The 18,361-nt window shown below is 44.7% G+C and overlaps 1 protein-coding gene across 5 annotated transcripts in view; it reads right to left on the bottom strand.

The window, feature by feature from the left end:
* ehbp1 (EH domain binding protein 1) overlaps nt 1-18,361 on the bottom strand; it is a 220,170-nt gene that overhangs the window by 76,566 nt on the left and 125,243 nt on the right. For 4 of the 5 annotated variants that reach the window (XM_079513278.1, XM_079513275.1, XM_079513279.1 and 1 more), the window contains exons 14-15: nt 17,636-17,680; nt 17,268-17,414 (exon numbers count right to left, since the gene is read on the bottom strand). In XM_079513278.1, coding sequence (XP_079369404.1) covers nt 17,268-17,414; nt 17,636-17,680 — 192 coding nt within the window. The remainder of the gene's footprint in view (nt 1-17,267; nt 17,415-17,635; nt 17,681-18,361) is intronic. The other variant, XM_079513277.1, reaches the window with a different exon arrangement.

The raw sequence follows: 18,361 nt of genomic DNA, 5'->3' as shown, positions 1-18,361 counted from the left end.
TAGAAGGAGAGAGAGAGAGCAGGCGGTCGTTGGAGGGAGACATTCTCCACAACAGAGGCCGGACAGGAGGTTAGACTCCTTTTTGTTCAATGGCGATGGCGAGAACAACTGTGTACTGTGTTCATCCCTTTGACTGGCCCCGGACCTCAAGGGGCAGAGGGCCTAAACAGTGGAGTGCGAGGCTGACACTGAAGGCTCCTCTGCGGGGATGGCGTCAGGGGCATGGGACCCTTCTATGCTCTGGAGAGTGTGTGTGTGTGTGTGTGTGTCATGTGTGGAGGGAGGGGAGAGGGGGTTTGATGTGCTTTTCTGGGTGAAGAGGAAGAGGATGTGCAGGCCGGGAGAGGGGCATGCACTGCTGGTCATGCATGGAGGGCTGGTACAGAGGGATGCCACACACATGCATGCACGCACATAGATGCAGACAGATGCACACGCGTAGAGGCACACACACAGCAGACAGAAACAGACTGACACACAAAGAAAGAAAGAAATGGACCCACTCACACGCTTACACACACACACACACACACACACACACACACACACACACACACACACACACACACACACACACACACACACACACACACACACACACACACACACACACACACACACACACACACACACACACACACACACACACACACACACACACACACCACAACATCTATGTTAAAGGCTTCTGCCAGTTATTCTGGTAGCTGGAGACATTTTGTCCTGACATTTTGTCCTGTAAAATAGGTAATAGTATATTAACATTGTAACACCATTGTGCAAATGTAATAACCAATCTTTGATACAGACGAAGCAGGACATTCAACACGTAACTTAAGACATAAAGGGTCATGTGTGTGCGTGTGTGTGTGTGTGTGTGTGCGCGATTGCGTGCGTGTGTGTGTGCGTGCTTGTTTTAGCCAATTAATTCCAAACCATGTTTACCTTTCCATTTTTTTCAGTACTGTATGAAAATCAACCTGCAGAGATTAATGCAAACCATTAATCTCACCAGTGAACTTAATAGTGCCTGAATTAAAAATTAAAATAAATGAACAAAAAACAAATATGGTATGCTTTGAGAATGATCGGCAGTAACAGTTACATTTGTGTAATGATTTAGAATTGATATTTATAAGCTATAACTAATTTAGTCTTTGTGAGACAGTAGGGAGGCTGGACACAGGGACACTACACTCAGTCCAAATAGAGTCATTCATCCACTCAATTAAGCAATCAATCAACGAATTAACCAACTGATCAGCTAGTTAATCAATCAGTGGAACTAGTGGACATCTCCAGATAATTGAAAATGGCCATCACTGTTGAGACAAAGAACTGGTAAAGAAGACAGATATATTAATGCGGGCACGCACGCACGCACGCACGCACGCACACACACACACAGAATGTGCAGATGGACGGATACAGACAGAAAATGTAAGAGGAAATAGAGGAAGTGCAGAAGAGGGACAGAAAATGACAGCGAGAGAGAGAGTGGTTCAAGAATGTGTGTTCATGAGAGAGAGAGCAAATGTGTGTGTGAGAGAAAAAGCTGTCTGTGTGTGTGTGTGTGAGAGAGAGAGAGAGAGAGAGAGAGAGAGAGAGAGAGAGAGAGAGAGAGAGAGAGAGAGAGGAGAGGAGAGGAGGGCCAGCTTATCGGCGGGCTGCAGACGGAGTGCGCGGATCAATGAGCGAGCGAGGCCCACACTGATCAATGCATTTGATAAGGAATTAAAGAAGAGCCACTGTACACGGCTATCAAAGGAACAGGACATGGCCTAATTAGGATTCCACGGGTGCGTGCACATGATAGGGGTCTGTGAGTGTGTGTGTGTGTGTGTGTGTGTGTGTGAGTGAGTGTGTGTGTGTACGTACGCGTCTGGATGTTTGTCTGCATGGGCGTGTGTGTGTGAGTGTGAGCATTTTTATGAGTATTTTTCATTGTGCAGGTGTGGATGTGTGTGCTGTGCAAATAAAATGGTCTGCACGTCTGTGGTGTACAGTATGTGCCTCTGTGTGTATATTGCTATGTGTGTGTCTGTGCACGCACGCACAGCTCCTAGTATTGATGATGTCTTGTATAGTATTGTAGGTCTAATTATGTATTGATGAATTGAATACATAGGACCACAATGCAAACAAGCCCCCAGGTGTTATCCTTTCAGCATTATTGTATATCTGTACATTTTGCAAACTGTTAATAAAGTATTCAATCAATCAAAAAAACACTGTATGCATGTATGTATACATACACACACCATATTAGTGTGTAAAGTACATGAAGAGAGGGGCTGGATAGCACTGGTGGTGTGGTCACCGTTCCAGCATCGAACCATGGACACTGACACTGTGGCCAAGTTACTTCACGCACCATCCGGTCAACCACCGGCACAGTGCCTGTGTTTATTTATGACAGAGAAGTGAGCTAATGCTGCTGGCAATATTATACTTTAAAGGACCACTTCCCCACATTTCAACCCATCATCATATAATTGGTGCTCTAATAATCATGATAAAATGGCATCGTTTTTTTCTACTCGGACTGTGTCTCATAGGAGGGCTGTGGGCAGTTCAGAAACCCGTATAGGTCCTAAATATAATTAGGACCTAGATAGGTTGAAAAGTGGTGAAGTGGTCCTTTAATATATCATATTAATGTACTCAAACAAAACATTTTCTTGACATAAAAAAATATCAACTTTACATACGTATGTATGTACATCATTAAAGACAGTCTGTGTGTGTGAAGGGTGTCAGTCATTTGACATTTTCTTGAGCAAATACATTTAGTTTCAGTGTGTTTGTGTATGTCTTTGTATGTTTGTGTCCGTTTGCAGTTCCAAGAAAATGTTTCTACTCACTTTTACGGAGCAAATGAGTACGAGTGTGTGTGTGCTTGTGCACGAGCGTGTGTGTGTGTGTACACACACACACACAACAAAGGGCACTTGTAGAGCAGAGCTGCCCCTGGCAGACACGTACAGTAGGACAGGTAGAACAGGTAGAGTGCAGCGCACGCACACACACACACACACAACTACACACAGTAACATACATACATGCACACAAAAGTACACACACGCACACCCTCTTGGCGTCTCTACAGCTTGTCACTTTGACAGGCCAGTGAGATGGGAAGAGTTTGCCCTTTAAGCAGACAGGATAATTACTGCGCGCGCACGAGAGAGAGAGAGAGAGAGAGAGAGAGAGAGAGAGAGAGAGAGGAGAGAGGAGAGAGGAGAGAGGAGAGAGAGAGAGAGAGAGAGAGAGAGAGACTAAAAGCGAGAGGGAAGCAGTGAAATTTAAAAAAATGGAAGTAACAGAATATGAGCAGGACTCGGGAATGGGAAAATATGGGGAACATATTGCTAACAGAATCATGTTACCCATTTATTTATAGAAAGTCACAAACTCTTGGTAAAAGAAGTCTCTTCATTTACCAAGTACATTCATTAGTGTAGAAAGTCAGCATTTGTAGCTCTCATGATTACCACATTACTAATGGCTTTACCCTCTAGGCTTTTTTGCCCCCATGTAAAAAAAACAACAAAAAAACGTGCTGTGATTGGCCAGTCGCTGTGATTGACAGCCTAAACCTAACCCTAAACCTAACCTCAGTAAAACTATACCTAAACCTAACCCTAACCTCAGTACTGTCTAAAACTATAAAACTCAGTAAAACACAGTGACTGGGGGGCGTCACCATTTACACAAACCCGCTGAAGATACCATGCTAGCCTCCATCACGCCTTGTTCCATCACGCCTCGTGACACGCTCCATATATGAGGATCATGACACTGACCTCATCAAACCCTGGATAGCCATACATGGAGAAGACTGGATCATCACCTAGATCTGCATATCTAGGTGATGTACATTATGTGTCATTATGTGTACATTATGTGTTAGTAATAACTTTGCCTGAGAAAGGAGAGAGGCCGCACAGCTCAGGGAAACATCATTCCCTGAAGAAGGCAACTTGTTGCCGAAACGTTGGGGAAAAAAAAAATGTGATGGCATCGTGACTACGAGCTGTGCGGCCTCTCTCCTTTCTCAGTCATAGTTGTATCTCCTGCGGTCAGCACCTCCCCACTACTGGTGTGCGCTCCTACCTTCCTGTTTGTTTGAGTAATAACTTTGCAACACCTGTGAGAATGTACTAAACGGTGACAGAAAGAGTTATAAAAGCAAGGTTTAATAATGTATGCTATGATCAGGCTTCAAATCACTCAGGTCGGTTTGGTTTAGATACATTTTCAGGCCTGTTCAGAGCTCTATAGACAGTCACCGTTTGAAGTGTTGCTCAAGAACAGGGAACTTGATAATTGTACAATTGATTCATGAAACGGAGCAGGAGTTGTGGGGACAGAGAAAGGGGATTGGAAATGTTGAAAAAACAAAAGCATATGATTGTTGGGTGCTTCACCGTGTTATCGGAGAGCTGAAGAAAGTTGAAGCCAGCTCAACTTTGATTTGCAGTGTGCCATGGATGGAACATAACAGCACCTTAACCCATTTAGGCCCGACGTCGAAATAAAAAAAACGTTCGCTCTGAAAGAACATATATTCAAAGATTTGTGCCGCATTTTCATGTTTTTTCAAAAATAGCAGACCTACAAGTTCATAGCGCGCCACTCGGTGGCGCGCTATGAACTTGTAGATCTGCTATTTTTCAATAGCTAAAGTATAACATAATGCTTAGTTAAAACACCAAAAGGGGTTCCCGCCCAAAATGGGTTAATGTTGGCCATCCCTTTCCGGGCTACGACTGAGAACGCCTGGTGGCCTGCCGCTTCGTTGAAATGAGTGTAAGCATCATGCTGTTAAAGGGAAACTGGGAAACACTAATATTTTTCAACATTACAGTACTTCTACACAATTACTGTATGGTTAATGTTCAGCTTCAACATCCTAGTCTATTATTACAGATAACGTCGGTGGCCAAGACATTGTCTTTGTTGTTCCCTGTGAAAACCACAAAATAACCAAAGATGTCACTCATATGATGGACTCAGCAGCAGATTTGAACTGGAAACATATGTGAAGGTGTAATGTGTTAACACTTTAATTGCCCGGGGTTATTTAATCCATTACATTAATGCGCCCATTCGATTTATAAACACGGACCCCTTTTCCGGACGGACCGGCGGAAGTTGTTGATGTGTGTGTAGCAGCTAACAATAGCCACACAACTCTAGAGTCGATCGACAACAACAGGAGACAAGAATACATCTATCGAGACTAGCGACTGGACCGCGGAGCGCCGTCTAACACAGGATCTTTTTTCATAAAAAGACGGGATGATTTAGATTGCGAGTTATGAACGTTTTAAGATTTTCGTTTTCATCAGCTAAACAGAGGAGGGAGTTTTTCGATGACGTCTCACTCTTGTGCGTCACCGTGGATTGCCCAGCAGGCACGCCTGGGCTATAGAGCCATGCGATCCGTTCTCATATCAATAATCTTCGTCTTTTGGACAATACTTCGTCCTGGGCGTCGGGCGTTACTAATAGAAAGGACAAAGTACTTCGTCCTGGGCGATGGGAGTGTTAACTGGAACAGGAAACAGGCATACACAGAGCCTATATAGACAAATTCACAGAGGCTTGCCTGGGTGCGGCCATTACTGAGGTGTACCATTAAGTGCAGCAGCACTGATTAGCTACACCTGGCCTACGGAGCACCTGCTCCATGGATTACACCTCAGTAATGGCCGCACCCAGGGCACCCCTCTGTGAATTCGTCTATAGACCAGGCCACCAGGGTGTGACAAGCTGATGTTTGCCCGCCAAATGCATCATGTGAATTGTACCAAAAAGTACAGACAGAACTAGGAGTTTTCTCCATCAATATGGAGAAAAACAGCTTTAACTCCATTCAAATTAACCATCAAATAGTGAGCTGGAACTCTTCAACATAAAAGCAACTTCAAAATAATAAAGTGTAAGATAGTTGACGTAAGCCTCACACTCTCACAGTACCCAGGGGGCAAACCACCCTTTTTTTAGGAAACCTGCATTTGTCATAACATACAAAGTTGTCCACCAGAAATAATATCTATGACCCCATAGGATCACAACCTATATGGACAACTCGGTCAATTTTGTTGCGAAAGTCCAATATGGCCGCCCCCAATATTAGCCCCTATTAGTTGTAATGGGGGGTGAATAGGGCAACATTCTAAACTGAGAGATATTTCCACAAAACTTCTCATGTTGAGCAATGATATGAATACGAACATTTTTTGTATTGCAAGTTTCCATGAAATCCAATATGGCCGCCACAATATGGCCGCCACATTATTAGCACCAAAAAAATAAGTTTTGGCTCTAACTTCTGAACCAGATGAGCTAGAAATGAAAAATTGGTGTCTATTTCATGGTTTCTGACCATGGGAGACTCAATGGAATACCTATTTTCATTATTGGGTGTGTCTGGACCCTTATTGTGCATATTTACAAGATGGTGGCTACCCGAAATAGTGCTTTACCATGATTTCTACCATGATTGTTGACTGTTTTGGCAAACACAAGCAATATTAATCCATTGGCTAAGATTCATGGCACAGAAGGAACATATTTTCTTGAGCTTGCATATTGTCAAAATGGCTGCAAACATGAAAAAGAAAAGAGACATTACATTTCCTGTCAGATCCTATTACCCAGGGGGGCAAACCACTCCTTTTTTGGATACCTGCATTTGCCATAACATCAAAGGTTGTCCACCAGAAATATCTATGACCCAATAGAATCACAACCTATATGGACACACCGGTCAATTTCTTTGCTGGAAATCCAATATGGCCACCACAATATTAGCCCCCATTAGCCTATAATGCGGGTGAATAGGGCAACATTTTTAACTGAGGGATATTTCCACAAAACTTCACAGGTTGATCAATGATATGAATACCATATTTTTTTGTATTGGAAGTTTCCATGATATCCAATATGGCCACCACAATACTAGCACCCAGAAAATAGGTTTGGCTCTAAATTCTGAACCAGATGAGCTAGAAATACAAACTCATGGTTTCTAACCACGAAAGATATTATTGTTCTGGGGTGTTTCCCCTCTGGCTGTATTTTGGTTTTGTTCTAATGTTTGTTGGCATTTCCTCTGTTTATGTTGACAATCATCCCTGGCAGGGACGTGCATCGCCAAGCCGGACATCCCTTCCTTCACTGAGTCTGGATGGTCTCTCAGTGACGGGAATGCAGTCCCCTGTCCATCTACAGAGCCAGCCTGGCCTATGTCAATGAACAAGACAATATCATGTAGCTGTATCAAAGGCTGCCAGAAAATCTGTTCATGTGCCAGGGACTGGAGACAAGATGCAGCAGGAGCTTCACTCCATTCCTGACTGGGAATGTCTCAGATGCATGCATCATTCTGTGTGCTCTTTATGGGCCCAAAACCACTGGCTCAACTCCAGTCCGCTCCTCTGACAAGTGTCCTGCTCACTGACAAGAGTGACATCCTAGCACACTGGGAAGAGCACTTCAGTGAGGTCTTAAACAGAGAGTCCTCAATTTCCGAAGAGGATATTGCCACGATACCCCAGCTGCCAATCAAAGCTGATCTGGCTGACCCCCCCCCACCAGTGCAGAGACAGTGAAAGCACTTCTGGAAAGGCACCAGGAGGTGATGGGTTGCCCGCAGACATCTACAAGAATGGAGGCATGGCACCTGTACCAGGTAATCTGGAAGAGGGGGAAGTCCCTCAAGACTTCAAGGATGCATCCATAGTGCATGTTTACAAGAGGAAAGGGGACAGGGCATAATGTGATAACCATCATGGTATAGCCCTCCTGAGTCCTGAACATCACAGGAAAGATCTTAGCAAGAATCATCCTCAACCGGCTAATCAGCCATGCTGAGAATGTTGTCCCTGGATCCCAATGTGGTTTCCACGGAGGCAGAGGTACCTGTAACATGATCTTTTCCATTTGCCAGCTACAAGAAAAGTGCAGAGAGCAGAAGGGTCTCTATGTTTGTCGACCTCACCAAGGCCTTTCACACAGTCAATCGTGAGGGCCTGTGGCAGATCCCTGGCAAGTTTGGCTGTCCAGGGACATTGATCTCTCTCATCGCGTCCTTTCATGACAGGATGCCAGCCAGAGTCCAAGATCTCTAGATGGACAGGGGACCATCACTGAGAGACCATCCATACTCAGTGAAGGGATGTCCGGCTTGGCGATGCACATCCCTGCCAGGGATGATTGTCAACATAAACAGAGGAAATGCCAACAGAAACTGTAGAACAAAACCAAAATACAGCCAGAGGGATGTCTTTCTGCAAAGAAACACCCCAGAACAATAATACTTAATAGAGGGAAATTATGGCTAAAATATTTATATATCTCTCGTGGTTAGAAACCATGAGTTTGTATTTATAGGCGCTCATCTGGTTCAGAATTTAGAGACAAACCTATTTTCTGGGTGCTAGTATTGTGGTGGCCATATTGGATATCATGGAAACATCCAATACAAACCATTATGGTATTCAAATTCATATCATTGATCAACCTGTGAAGTTTCGTGGAAATATCCCTCAGTTAAAAATGTTGCCCTATTCACCCGCATTATAGGCTAATGGGGGCTAATATTGTGGTGGCCATATTGGATTTCCAGCAAAGAAATTGACCGGTGTGTCCATATAGGTTGTGATTCTATTGGGTCATAGATATTTCTGGTGGACAACCTTTGATGTTATGGCAAATGCAGGTATCCAAAAAAGGAGTGGTTTGCCCCCCTGGGTAATAGGATCTGACAGGAAATGTAATGTCTCTTTTCTTTTTCATGTTTTGCAGCCATTTTGCAAGCTCAAGAAAATATGTTCCTTCTGTGCCATGAATCTTAGCCAATGGATTAATATTGCTTGTGTTTGCCAAAACAGTCAACAATCATGGTAGAAATCATGGTAAAGCACTATTTCGGGTAGCCACCATCTTGCAAATATGCACAATAAGGGTCCAGACACACCCAATAATAGAAATAGGTATTCCATTGAGTCTCTCATGGTCAGAAACCATGAAATAGACACCAAGTTTGCATTTCTAGCTCATCTGGTTCAGAAGTTGGAGCCAAAACTTATTTTCTTGGTGCTAATATTGTGGCGGCCATATTGTGGTGGCCATATTGGATTTCATGGAAACTTGCAATACAAAAAATGTTCGTATTCATATCATAGATCAACCTGAGAAGTTTCGTGGAAATATCTCTCAGTTTAAAATTGTGCCCTATTCACCCCCCATTATAACTAATAGGGGCTAATATTGGGGGCGGCCATATTGGACTTTCGCAACAAAATTGACCGAGTTGTCCATATAGGTTGTGATCCTATGGGGTCATAGATATTATTTCTGGTGGACAACTTTGTATGTTATGACAAATGCAGGTCAACCCCCTTTGCCCCCTGGGTACAGGGTTTCACAACAGATTGGACTAGCTAGGATGGTAGCGCCAAGCTCAAGAGTGAGCTGCTTCTCATGGGACCTCGCCCACATGTTGAGAATCACTATAGTAAGTGTTGAACAGCAGAGGTTTCTTGTTGAACAGGAGACATGTGATAACTTGTACACGCAAGTGTGTGTGTGTGTGTGTGTGTGTGTGTGTGTGTGTGTGTGTCTAACGTGCAGTATACTTTTCAGACAGTGGATATGAAATAAAACAGACACTATCACTATGTGAAGTGTGTTATGCATGTTTGCATGTCATTGCGTGAATGTGTAGTAGAAATGTGTGTGTGAGTCACAGCTTTGCTTTCTCTCTGATTTGGATGGCTTGATCAGCTCTTGTGATGTAATTGAGAGAGCTCTCTCTCACACACACTCAATGTGGAGCCCGCCTTTGATCTCCATTCCAACCAATTCAGCCACGCACGCACGCACTCACACACACGCACACACACACGCACACACACAGAAAGTCCCCACCAAACTATTTAGTTTCATTAGGGGCAGATTCTTAAAAAAAAGGAGTGAGAAAAAGGAGGGGGTGGTGAGAGAAAAGAGAGCTGAAAGAGAAGAAAGGGACATCAGAGTTAAAAGGAGACCTGCCGAAAGAACTATTAACTACTGGAGAGAAAGTTCAAAAAGAGAGAAAAAGAGAAGAAAGATGGGGAAGAGGAGAGGAGAAAAAATGACAATGCAAAAAAGGGGAAAGTGCACAAGGCACTATTTGCATTTTCAAAAGACAATTTTTCCTGCCTCATAATGGGCCCGTAAGGATCCATTCTTAGTTTCTTACCACTCTCGAGTTCAATAATCATTGAGGTTTTTGCAGTGTGCACTTGTGCAGAGTAGAGAAACGAAACGGGGAGCTGAAACAGATTGTAAGTTTAAAGGAGGATTTTACTGTGTTGTTTTAAAATAGCCGATGGCTGGATTTGGATTAGATGATGATGCACGCATTTCGGAGTCCCTATAGATAACCGTATTAGGTAAACGTGTACAGTATCTATGCTTAAATGTCACGGTTTACATCCAGACTGGTTGTCTGGATGTTCATGGTCGAGAGACCATGAACATAAATAAAATAAAATAAATAATTTCTATAGTATAAATAGAAACCAAGGATGGGGTCATTGGGAGGTGGGGGGGGGGGGGTCAGTCAACATATTCTGTACTGGCCATATATGGAGCGTGTCTTGAGTGTACAGGGTTTGATGAGGTCAGATCAACACATTGAATGTCAGAACAGGTCAGCTCCACATATGGAGATTTAAGGGTGGCAGTGGGGGCAGTGGCTTGAGTGTACAGGGTTTGATGAGGTCTGGCCATATATGGAGCGTGTCTTGAGTGTACAGGGTTTGATGAGGTCAGATCAACATATGATATGTCAGAACAGGTCAGCTCCATATATGGAGATCTAAGGGTGGTCAGCGGGGGCAGTGTCTTGAGAGTACAGGGTTTGACGAGGGCCAAGGCAGGGCCGGGCCGGGCCTTAATTTCGGGCCTGTTGAGAACTGATCATGTGATGAGGTGATGAACTGTGTTTTCTGAGGGGAAATGGTGAAATGTGCATCTTATGGCCGCAATAAAGGTCACCCATGTTTGTCAAATTAATTTCACCATTTTCTGGTACTAGAGAGAGAGAGAGAGAGAGAGAGAGAGAGAGGAGGGGAGCAGAGGAGATGGCAGAAGACAGGAAAAGAGCGGAGAGGAGGGGAGGAGAAGGGCAGGAGTAGATAGGAGAGGTGATGGGGTAAGGGCGCATGCACACACATGGGGTGATGGGGTAAGGGCTGGAGCGCTGGGGGTGAAGTGGGGCTAGGCTTGTCGGCAGAAATCAAAGGAGGACCCAATTAAAGGAATCAGAATGAGCCAGTGAGCAGCGCCACTCTTACCTGCAGTGCAAACCTCAAACCCACACCACACACACACGCGCATGCACGCACACACACACACACACACAAAGAATACACACTTTGGAATGACGCTGTCACTTTAGAATGGGCTTATTCTAGAGCAGTGGTTCTCAAACCTTTTCATGTAAATGACCCCCAAATAAATGTGTGTTTGGCCGTGGAACCCATTCTGAAAGTGTTTTTACCATTTAAAATAGTTGATGTATATGGAGTTAAAAAGTGGTTGAACAGATTTTTTTTTATGCAAATATTAACACATTTTAATGTTGACCCCATGAAACTCCATGATAATAAATAATAACATTGTGGAAGTATTTGTAAACGACACTATTCTTTATAACGACTCTCTGCAATACTGTACGGCTACTGGAAGGTGTTAACGCACCAATGATTCAACAGTTCCCTGCCACATTTACATACATACATATGCACACAGATGATCAAATACTGTTCATTTACATTCATGGCTGAGGACGTGCACACACATAGACACACACCTCTCCCAAAGCGACTGTGTGCATCCTGATAATTACCCTGGCCAGGCCTGTGTGAAATTACTGCTCTCATCTGCTAATGGAGAGGAGACCTGGAGCGAACAGTCTCTCGTGTGCGCGCGCACACACGCACGCACGCACGCACGTGCACACACACACACACACACACACACACACACACACACACACACACACACACACACACACACACACACACATAGCATATACCAGAGATGGCAACTCGAGTCGCGGCTTCAGTTCAGATTCGACTCAGACTCGCCCCTCAAAGACTCAAGACTCGACTCACACTCTAGCTTAAACATTTATTTTATGTTTTATTATGCTGCATTAATTAATGAAATGTGCGACATCATTCTCCTACCCTTCTCCTGTGCACCTTTTGGTGCCAACAGCTGCGGTGTGCAGTGCCTTTCATCATAACATTTAATTATGCAAACAGTGAAATTAAACAAACTGTTTAGCTCAGCAACACCTATCTGACCTTAGTTAACTTGGCGCGCGCACGCGCACACGCACACGCACACGCACACACACACACACACACACACACACACACACACACACACACACACACACACACACGACTGATCATCCGTTATAGTACGTTTTTGAAATGTTGGGTTTTTCCTTGTTGGCCGTTTCCCCGTTAAACGCTACATCAATGTTCACTGTATTAACGTAAGCTACAAGCAAGTTACATGTCTATTGTTTACCACTGTATCACAGGCTAAGGTTACAGGCTTTTTTTGGTTACCAATGCCTGGAATTTGTATACTCCATTACTCCTCCTCCTTACTGTGCCCAAAAGAACAGATGTGATTGATTGAATATAAATGTAAACACCATGGAGGTATAGTAAGGCCCGGGGACTTGTTTCCATCGTGTTGTGAAGAGAAAGCCTACACCTGACAGCAGTATTTTCAGATGCTGAACTGGGCACTCTGGCTGGAATAAGGCTAAACAGCCAACCAGAGAGTCCTAGTACCCACCTCTCCACCGCTGCGCTGCTATCGATGTGCAATAAGCGAGTGATGCCTCACTGCAACCAACGGCCATGTACGGCGTGTACACACCTCGCACACTTACAGCAGACACGCATCTACACTTATCAACTCGCTGATGTGGAGAACATCTGGAAATTAATGTGTGTGTGTGTGTGTGTGTGTGTGTGTGTGTGTGTGTGTGTGTGTGTGTGTGCGCGCGCATGTGTGTTTGAGAGATAGCTAGAGAGTGTGTATTTTTATGATGACTGCTCATTAATTACCAATTTGTCCACACCAGGGGGGTGGGGGGGGGGGGGGTGACGTGACAAGACATCTCAACTCTAAATGCTGATCGGCCGTGAAAGGCCACCTGGTGGTGGGGGGTGGTGGGGGGGCAATTAGTAGTACTGTGTATACATCAAAGAGATAGTGAAACAAGAAGGAAATACAGAATGTGAGACAGAAAAAAGGTTGAGAGAAAACAAGAAAGAAAGTCAGAACGAAGGATGTGGAGAATGTGACAGACAGAGGGAGGGAGGGGGAGAGAGAGAGGTGAACCGGTGACCTTAGATGAAAGGCTGACTCACTGTGGGCTACAATTAGAAGTGGTAGGAGGGAGAACAGAGGTTAGGACGAAGAACGCACGCAGCCACGCACACACACGCACGCAGCCACACACACACACGCACACCTCAATACTCTTACACACAAACATATGTGCACGTCAATACTCACAGATTAGCTCTCTATCTATGATGATACAGCTAATGTGGGGCTTCTACAATGAATGACAGGAACACGAGGGCCTCCATAAAACGCCATGGATGTCGTCGACTCGTCATGCAGGATTTCACATGTGGTTGCATGCTGAAAATAGCCAATCGACAAGCTCACAGCGCTGTGAGCTTGTGCATGTTTTCTGTCATAGTTTCAGTCGACAAAATCAACACTGCACTGATGTCCACTTCATGAAGGAAAGGAGCCACAGGTAAATGGTGCATTTATATAGCGCTTTTATCCAAAGCGCTTTAGTTTACATTACAGTAGATTTTGCAGTACACACACACACACACACACACACACACACACACACACACACACACACACACACACACACACACACACACACACACACACACACACACACACACACACACACACACACACACACACACACACACACACACACACACCGATGGAGGAGGAAACCATACAAGGAAATGGTTCAGCGACTTGCTCAAGGACACTTCCATACGGCTGGCGTAGCCGTAGCACCTAGGCTGCTAATGCCACCTCGACTCCTGATTACGACGACCTTTGCTGCGTGTCATTCCCCATCTCTTTCTTCCCCATCTCTTTCTCTTTGAAAAAAACTTTGAAAAGATTATTGGAAGAGACTAATTAATCTCTCACGATTTTATTTTTTGGGCTGACATTGAGGTCATAATAAAGTTATTATAATAACACTGATATAACTGTCAAAAAAATTTACACATGGTGTTTCCATTTACCTTAAGTGTTGGTGCTAAATCAATCAGAACCGTCTTTCACACTCTGAAGTGGATCCAAATACTTGTTTATGTGTTGTCCGCTGTCTAGAATGTCTTCCAGCACAACGCCCCCCAAAACACAGCTAATCTGTCTCTCTCCTGCCCCTCCCTAACTCATTCTGTTGGCCCCACATTAGCGGCGCTGCGCTGGAAGAATGATGCTGCCTTTAATTGAATTACATTGTTCCTTATGCATGCTAAACCGCAAAGTAGCTACTTACAGAGACAGAGAGAGAGACAGAGAGAGGAGAGAGATGAGAATGGCTAAGGGCTAGGCTCCTCAGCTGATAACACAGACACACACACACACACACACACATTAACTACCATGCGTTAATACACACACACTAAGAAACATGCACAGTGCACACAGAAACAAATGTGCGCACGCACACGAACACGCGCACACGCACACACACACACACACACACACATTAACTACCATGCGTTAATACACACACACTAAGAAACATGCACAGTGCACACAAACAAATGTGCGCACGCACACGGACACAAGCACACGCACACGCACACACACACACACACACACACACACACACACACACACACACACACACACACACGCTAATCAAAACAAGACATCAAGTAATCTAATCTGAATCACTAACAATTATCAGTGCGTTGGCCCTCCGGGCTGAGAGGATTCCTTTGATCAATGTTTTCTATTAAAAAGCCAAAACAATTCAATATCCAGCCCCACCTCCTCAGCTTCCCTGCACTAATGCATGCTGGGGCTTATTAGACAACTGTCCTTGGAAATAAGTACAGAAAAAAAGAGAAAGAGAGACAGAAGAAATAGTCAGAAAGAGAGAGAGAGAGAGAGGGAGTGGGATAAAGAAAGCGAGAAAATGGTAGAAAGAGGAAAAAGAGGAGGGGTGGTCTAGCTACTTAAGAAGCTAATCTGAGTGAAGTCAGCCATCTTGCTACGTGACAAAAAAGGACCCAGAGGGGACTTTTTTTTCCCTCCCCATCGCCAAGGAATATATATCGCCATGGCGAGCGCTTTGAAAACTCTTTTAATTTGCGTTCTCCTTGTGAAGACTTTTAAATGGCAACAGTCCTTGGAAGGTCCTCATTTACTTCTCTTAGATTACGCCGAAATGGTTATTCCCAAGGCCTGCCCATGCACACATCACGCACAAAAAGACACACAACACACACACACACACAGACCTGGACCAACACTCATCGAACTCCAAACACACATAACACGCACACATTGGACGTTAAGTCCAATGTGTGTACTATGCACACCCATGCAGTTCAACATTCACACACATATGTAAATGTGTATGCACACACCCACACCCACACGCACTCACACACACACGCACACACACACACACACACACACTATTTAAAAAAGCCATTTAATTCAAGGGCATCCCACCCTTTTTAGGATTCCAGAGGAGAACTGCGTGCGCACAGCCTGCCGCCTTTTAGATATTTCATTACTAAAAGGTATTCATTTCATTTCCCTGTGAAAATCCCTTGTCCGCACAAGTCGTCCAAGACACCACAGTCATTTTACCTCCCCCTCGTTATGAAAACATCACTGGGGATTTGACCACAGCACTTTTTCTTCCCCCCCCTTTTCGCTCAGAGGAACCTGCGTGGCGTCAATGTCCTCCACAGCATTACTGAGGTCAGTGGAGCGTGCTTGTGTCAGCCTCCTGTCACCGTCTAGCGGCTCTGGTTTGCACCATGCGGCCACTCTGTTCCTGGACGGGTCAGGGGATGAAAGGTGTGTATGGGCTGGTGTCTAACGTTATGTATAATACTTATTATACAACTTGTACGGGAATGAGAGTAGTGTCCAATTTGGTCAGGCCTTGGTAGAAACAGATGAGCAAAGAGGGAGCCAGTGTGTGCGTGTGTGTGTGTGTGTGTGTGTGTGTGTGTGCGTGCGGGCGAGAGAGAGAGAGAGAGAGAGAGAATAAGTGAAGGAGAGGAAGGGAGTATCTTAGGAGTCTGGAATGAGAGTGTCCCTTTCCACTCGACCAACCACTGACACCTTCGGGTCCACTCATTTGGTTGTCCCGAAGAGTGCCTGAGCAGAAGTTAACAAGGAAAGTTCTCTTTTTTGAGTAGTTATACCTTTGTACAAATGACTATGGAAGAGCAGACATTTTGAACAGGTTACTGCAGCATGTCGCTGTGTGTAGTATTTTTGAGACAGGTGGAGGTGGAAAGCTGAAAGTATTGAACTATACCAGGGATGTCAAACTCAAATACACAGTGGGCCAAAATAAAGAAATCGGTCGAGGTCGAGGGCCGGACTGTGTTTCAACACACGGGCACCGCGGTCATGAGGACGTCCCAGGCAAACAGCAAAAAAGTAAATGCATTTAAAACTGAAAATGCATTATTATTAAGCTCAGTTTCCTGTTCTATGATCCTCACCAAGCACTGATTTCATAGTATGTGATATGTGCCAATGCACTCGCAGTGAATTGTCGGACTTGTAGTATTATGGTGGTCCGTGCAATATACCAGAGGGCCAGTTCTAATACTAATTAATATCATCCCACGGGCCAAAGATAATTCATCCACGGGCCTGATTTGGCCCCCGGGCCTTGAGTTTGACATATATGAACTATACTGTATGAAAGAGTGTTTGTATGCAGCAGGTACACAGAATTACACCGATTTGCGACGCGCTGGTGTCACACGTCGGTGTCGCGCGTCGAAAATAGACATTCTACAAGCTCACAACACCACATCACTGCAATATGTTGTGAGCTTGCAGTTTGGCTATTTCGTATATCACGTATTAACCAAGCATTACGGAGCAATAACACACATGCACATTGTAGGACTCACGTCAGTCATGTTAGCAGGTCTTGCTGGTGGGGTGAGCAGTGTGGCAGCTAGGTTCTTGTTCCCGGCCTTCATGGCTGCATCTCGTCTCGCCTGTTCCAGTAGGAGTCGGGCTCTCTCCTTCAGCTCCTCCTGGCGAGACTGCACCTTCTGGGGGAGGGAGAGAAGAGCGGATAGAGGGCATGAGTTTTATTGTACGTTCATGGGCTGATTTATGACAGGTAATGGCCGCAGCGATTCTGCCTGAGTTCAGTTCACTCTCAGTTAAGAAAAACCTAAACAATTGATGGTGAGTCCTTTGACCAAGCACATAATGTCCTGTCTTGGTGATAAAGTTAGCGTTAGTTAACGTAGAAGGTAGTTTGACATACCTTTTCCGCTGGCGGACTTGATAATGGGGGCGGTTTCGTCTCCTGCTGCAAAAAAAAACGAGACAAAGAGATTGAGGGCTGTAAATTGAGCAAATATAATAAATAAATAAATAAATCACAGGTGTTCAGATTGAATTTAGCTAAATGGTTTGAGTTTTATCAATAGCATGGATCGGTTACTATAATTTTGAAATTCAAAATGTAGAGCCAATTTCTCACAAAACTGGGTAAAGATAAAGCCCAATCTGTCGCGTCTCAAAGACTTTCATATAATATTCAAATCAATATACAAAAATATGAGGTGCGCGCACGCACGCACGCACACACGCACGCACACACACACACACACAGTCACACACAGTCACACACACACGTGCGCACACACACACACGCACGCACACACACACACACAAAGAGAGATCGGTCCTGTATACTAAGAAGGCAGTGGTATCAGGGGATTAAGTACACCTAGTGGTCCCTAATGTAGAAGCAGGGCATATCCCCTGTGATATATCAGCCCTGGCCTGTTGCATTATGGGGGAGCCAGTTACCATGCTGGGCCCACACCCCTGACTGGCTCCAGTGGTGAGGAGAGGATGACAGCTCAGAGGAGATAGCAACACTCACTCACTCGCACTACCGCATGCACACAGACGTGCGTGCACCTGTGTACCAGCGCACACTCACACATCCACATACTGTACACACAGGCGCAGGCTGCATTCA

The sequence above is a fragment of the Electrona antarctica genome (assembly GCF_951216825.1).
Source record: "Electrona antarctica genome assembly, chromosome: 10".
Taxonomy (NCBI): domain Eukaryota; kingdom Metazoa; phylum Chordata; class Actinopteri; order Myctophiformes; family Myctophidae; genus Electrona; species Electrona antarctica.
Note: the sequence above shows the minus strand (reverse complement) of the source record. Positions and strands in the feature narration are given on the sequence as shown.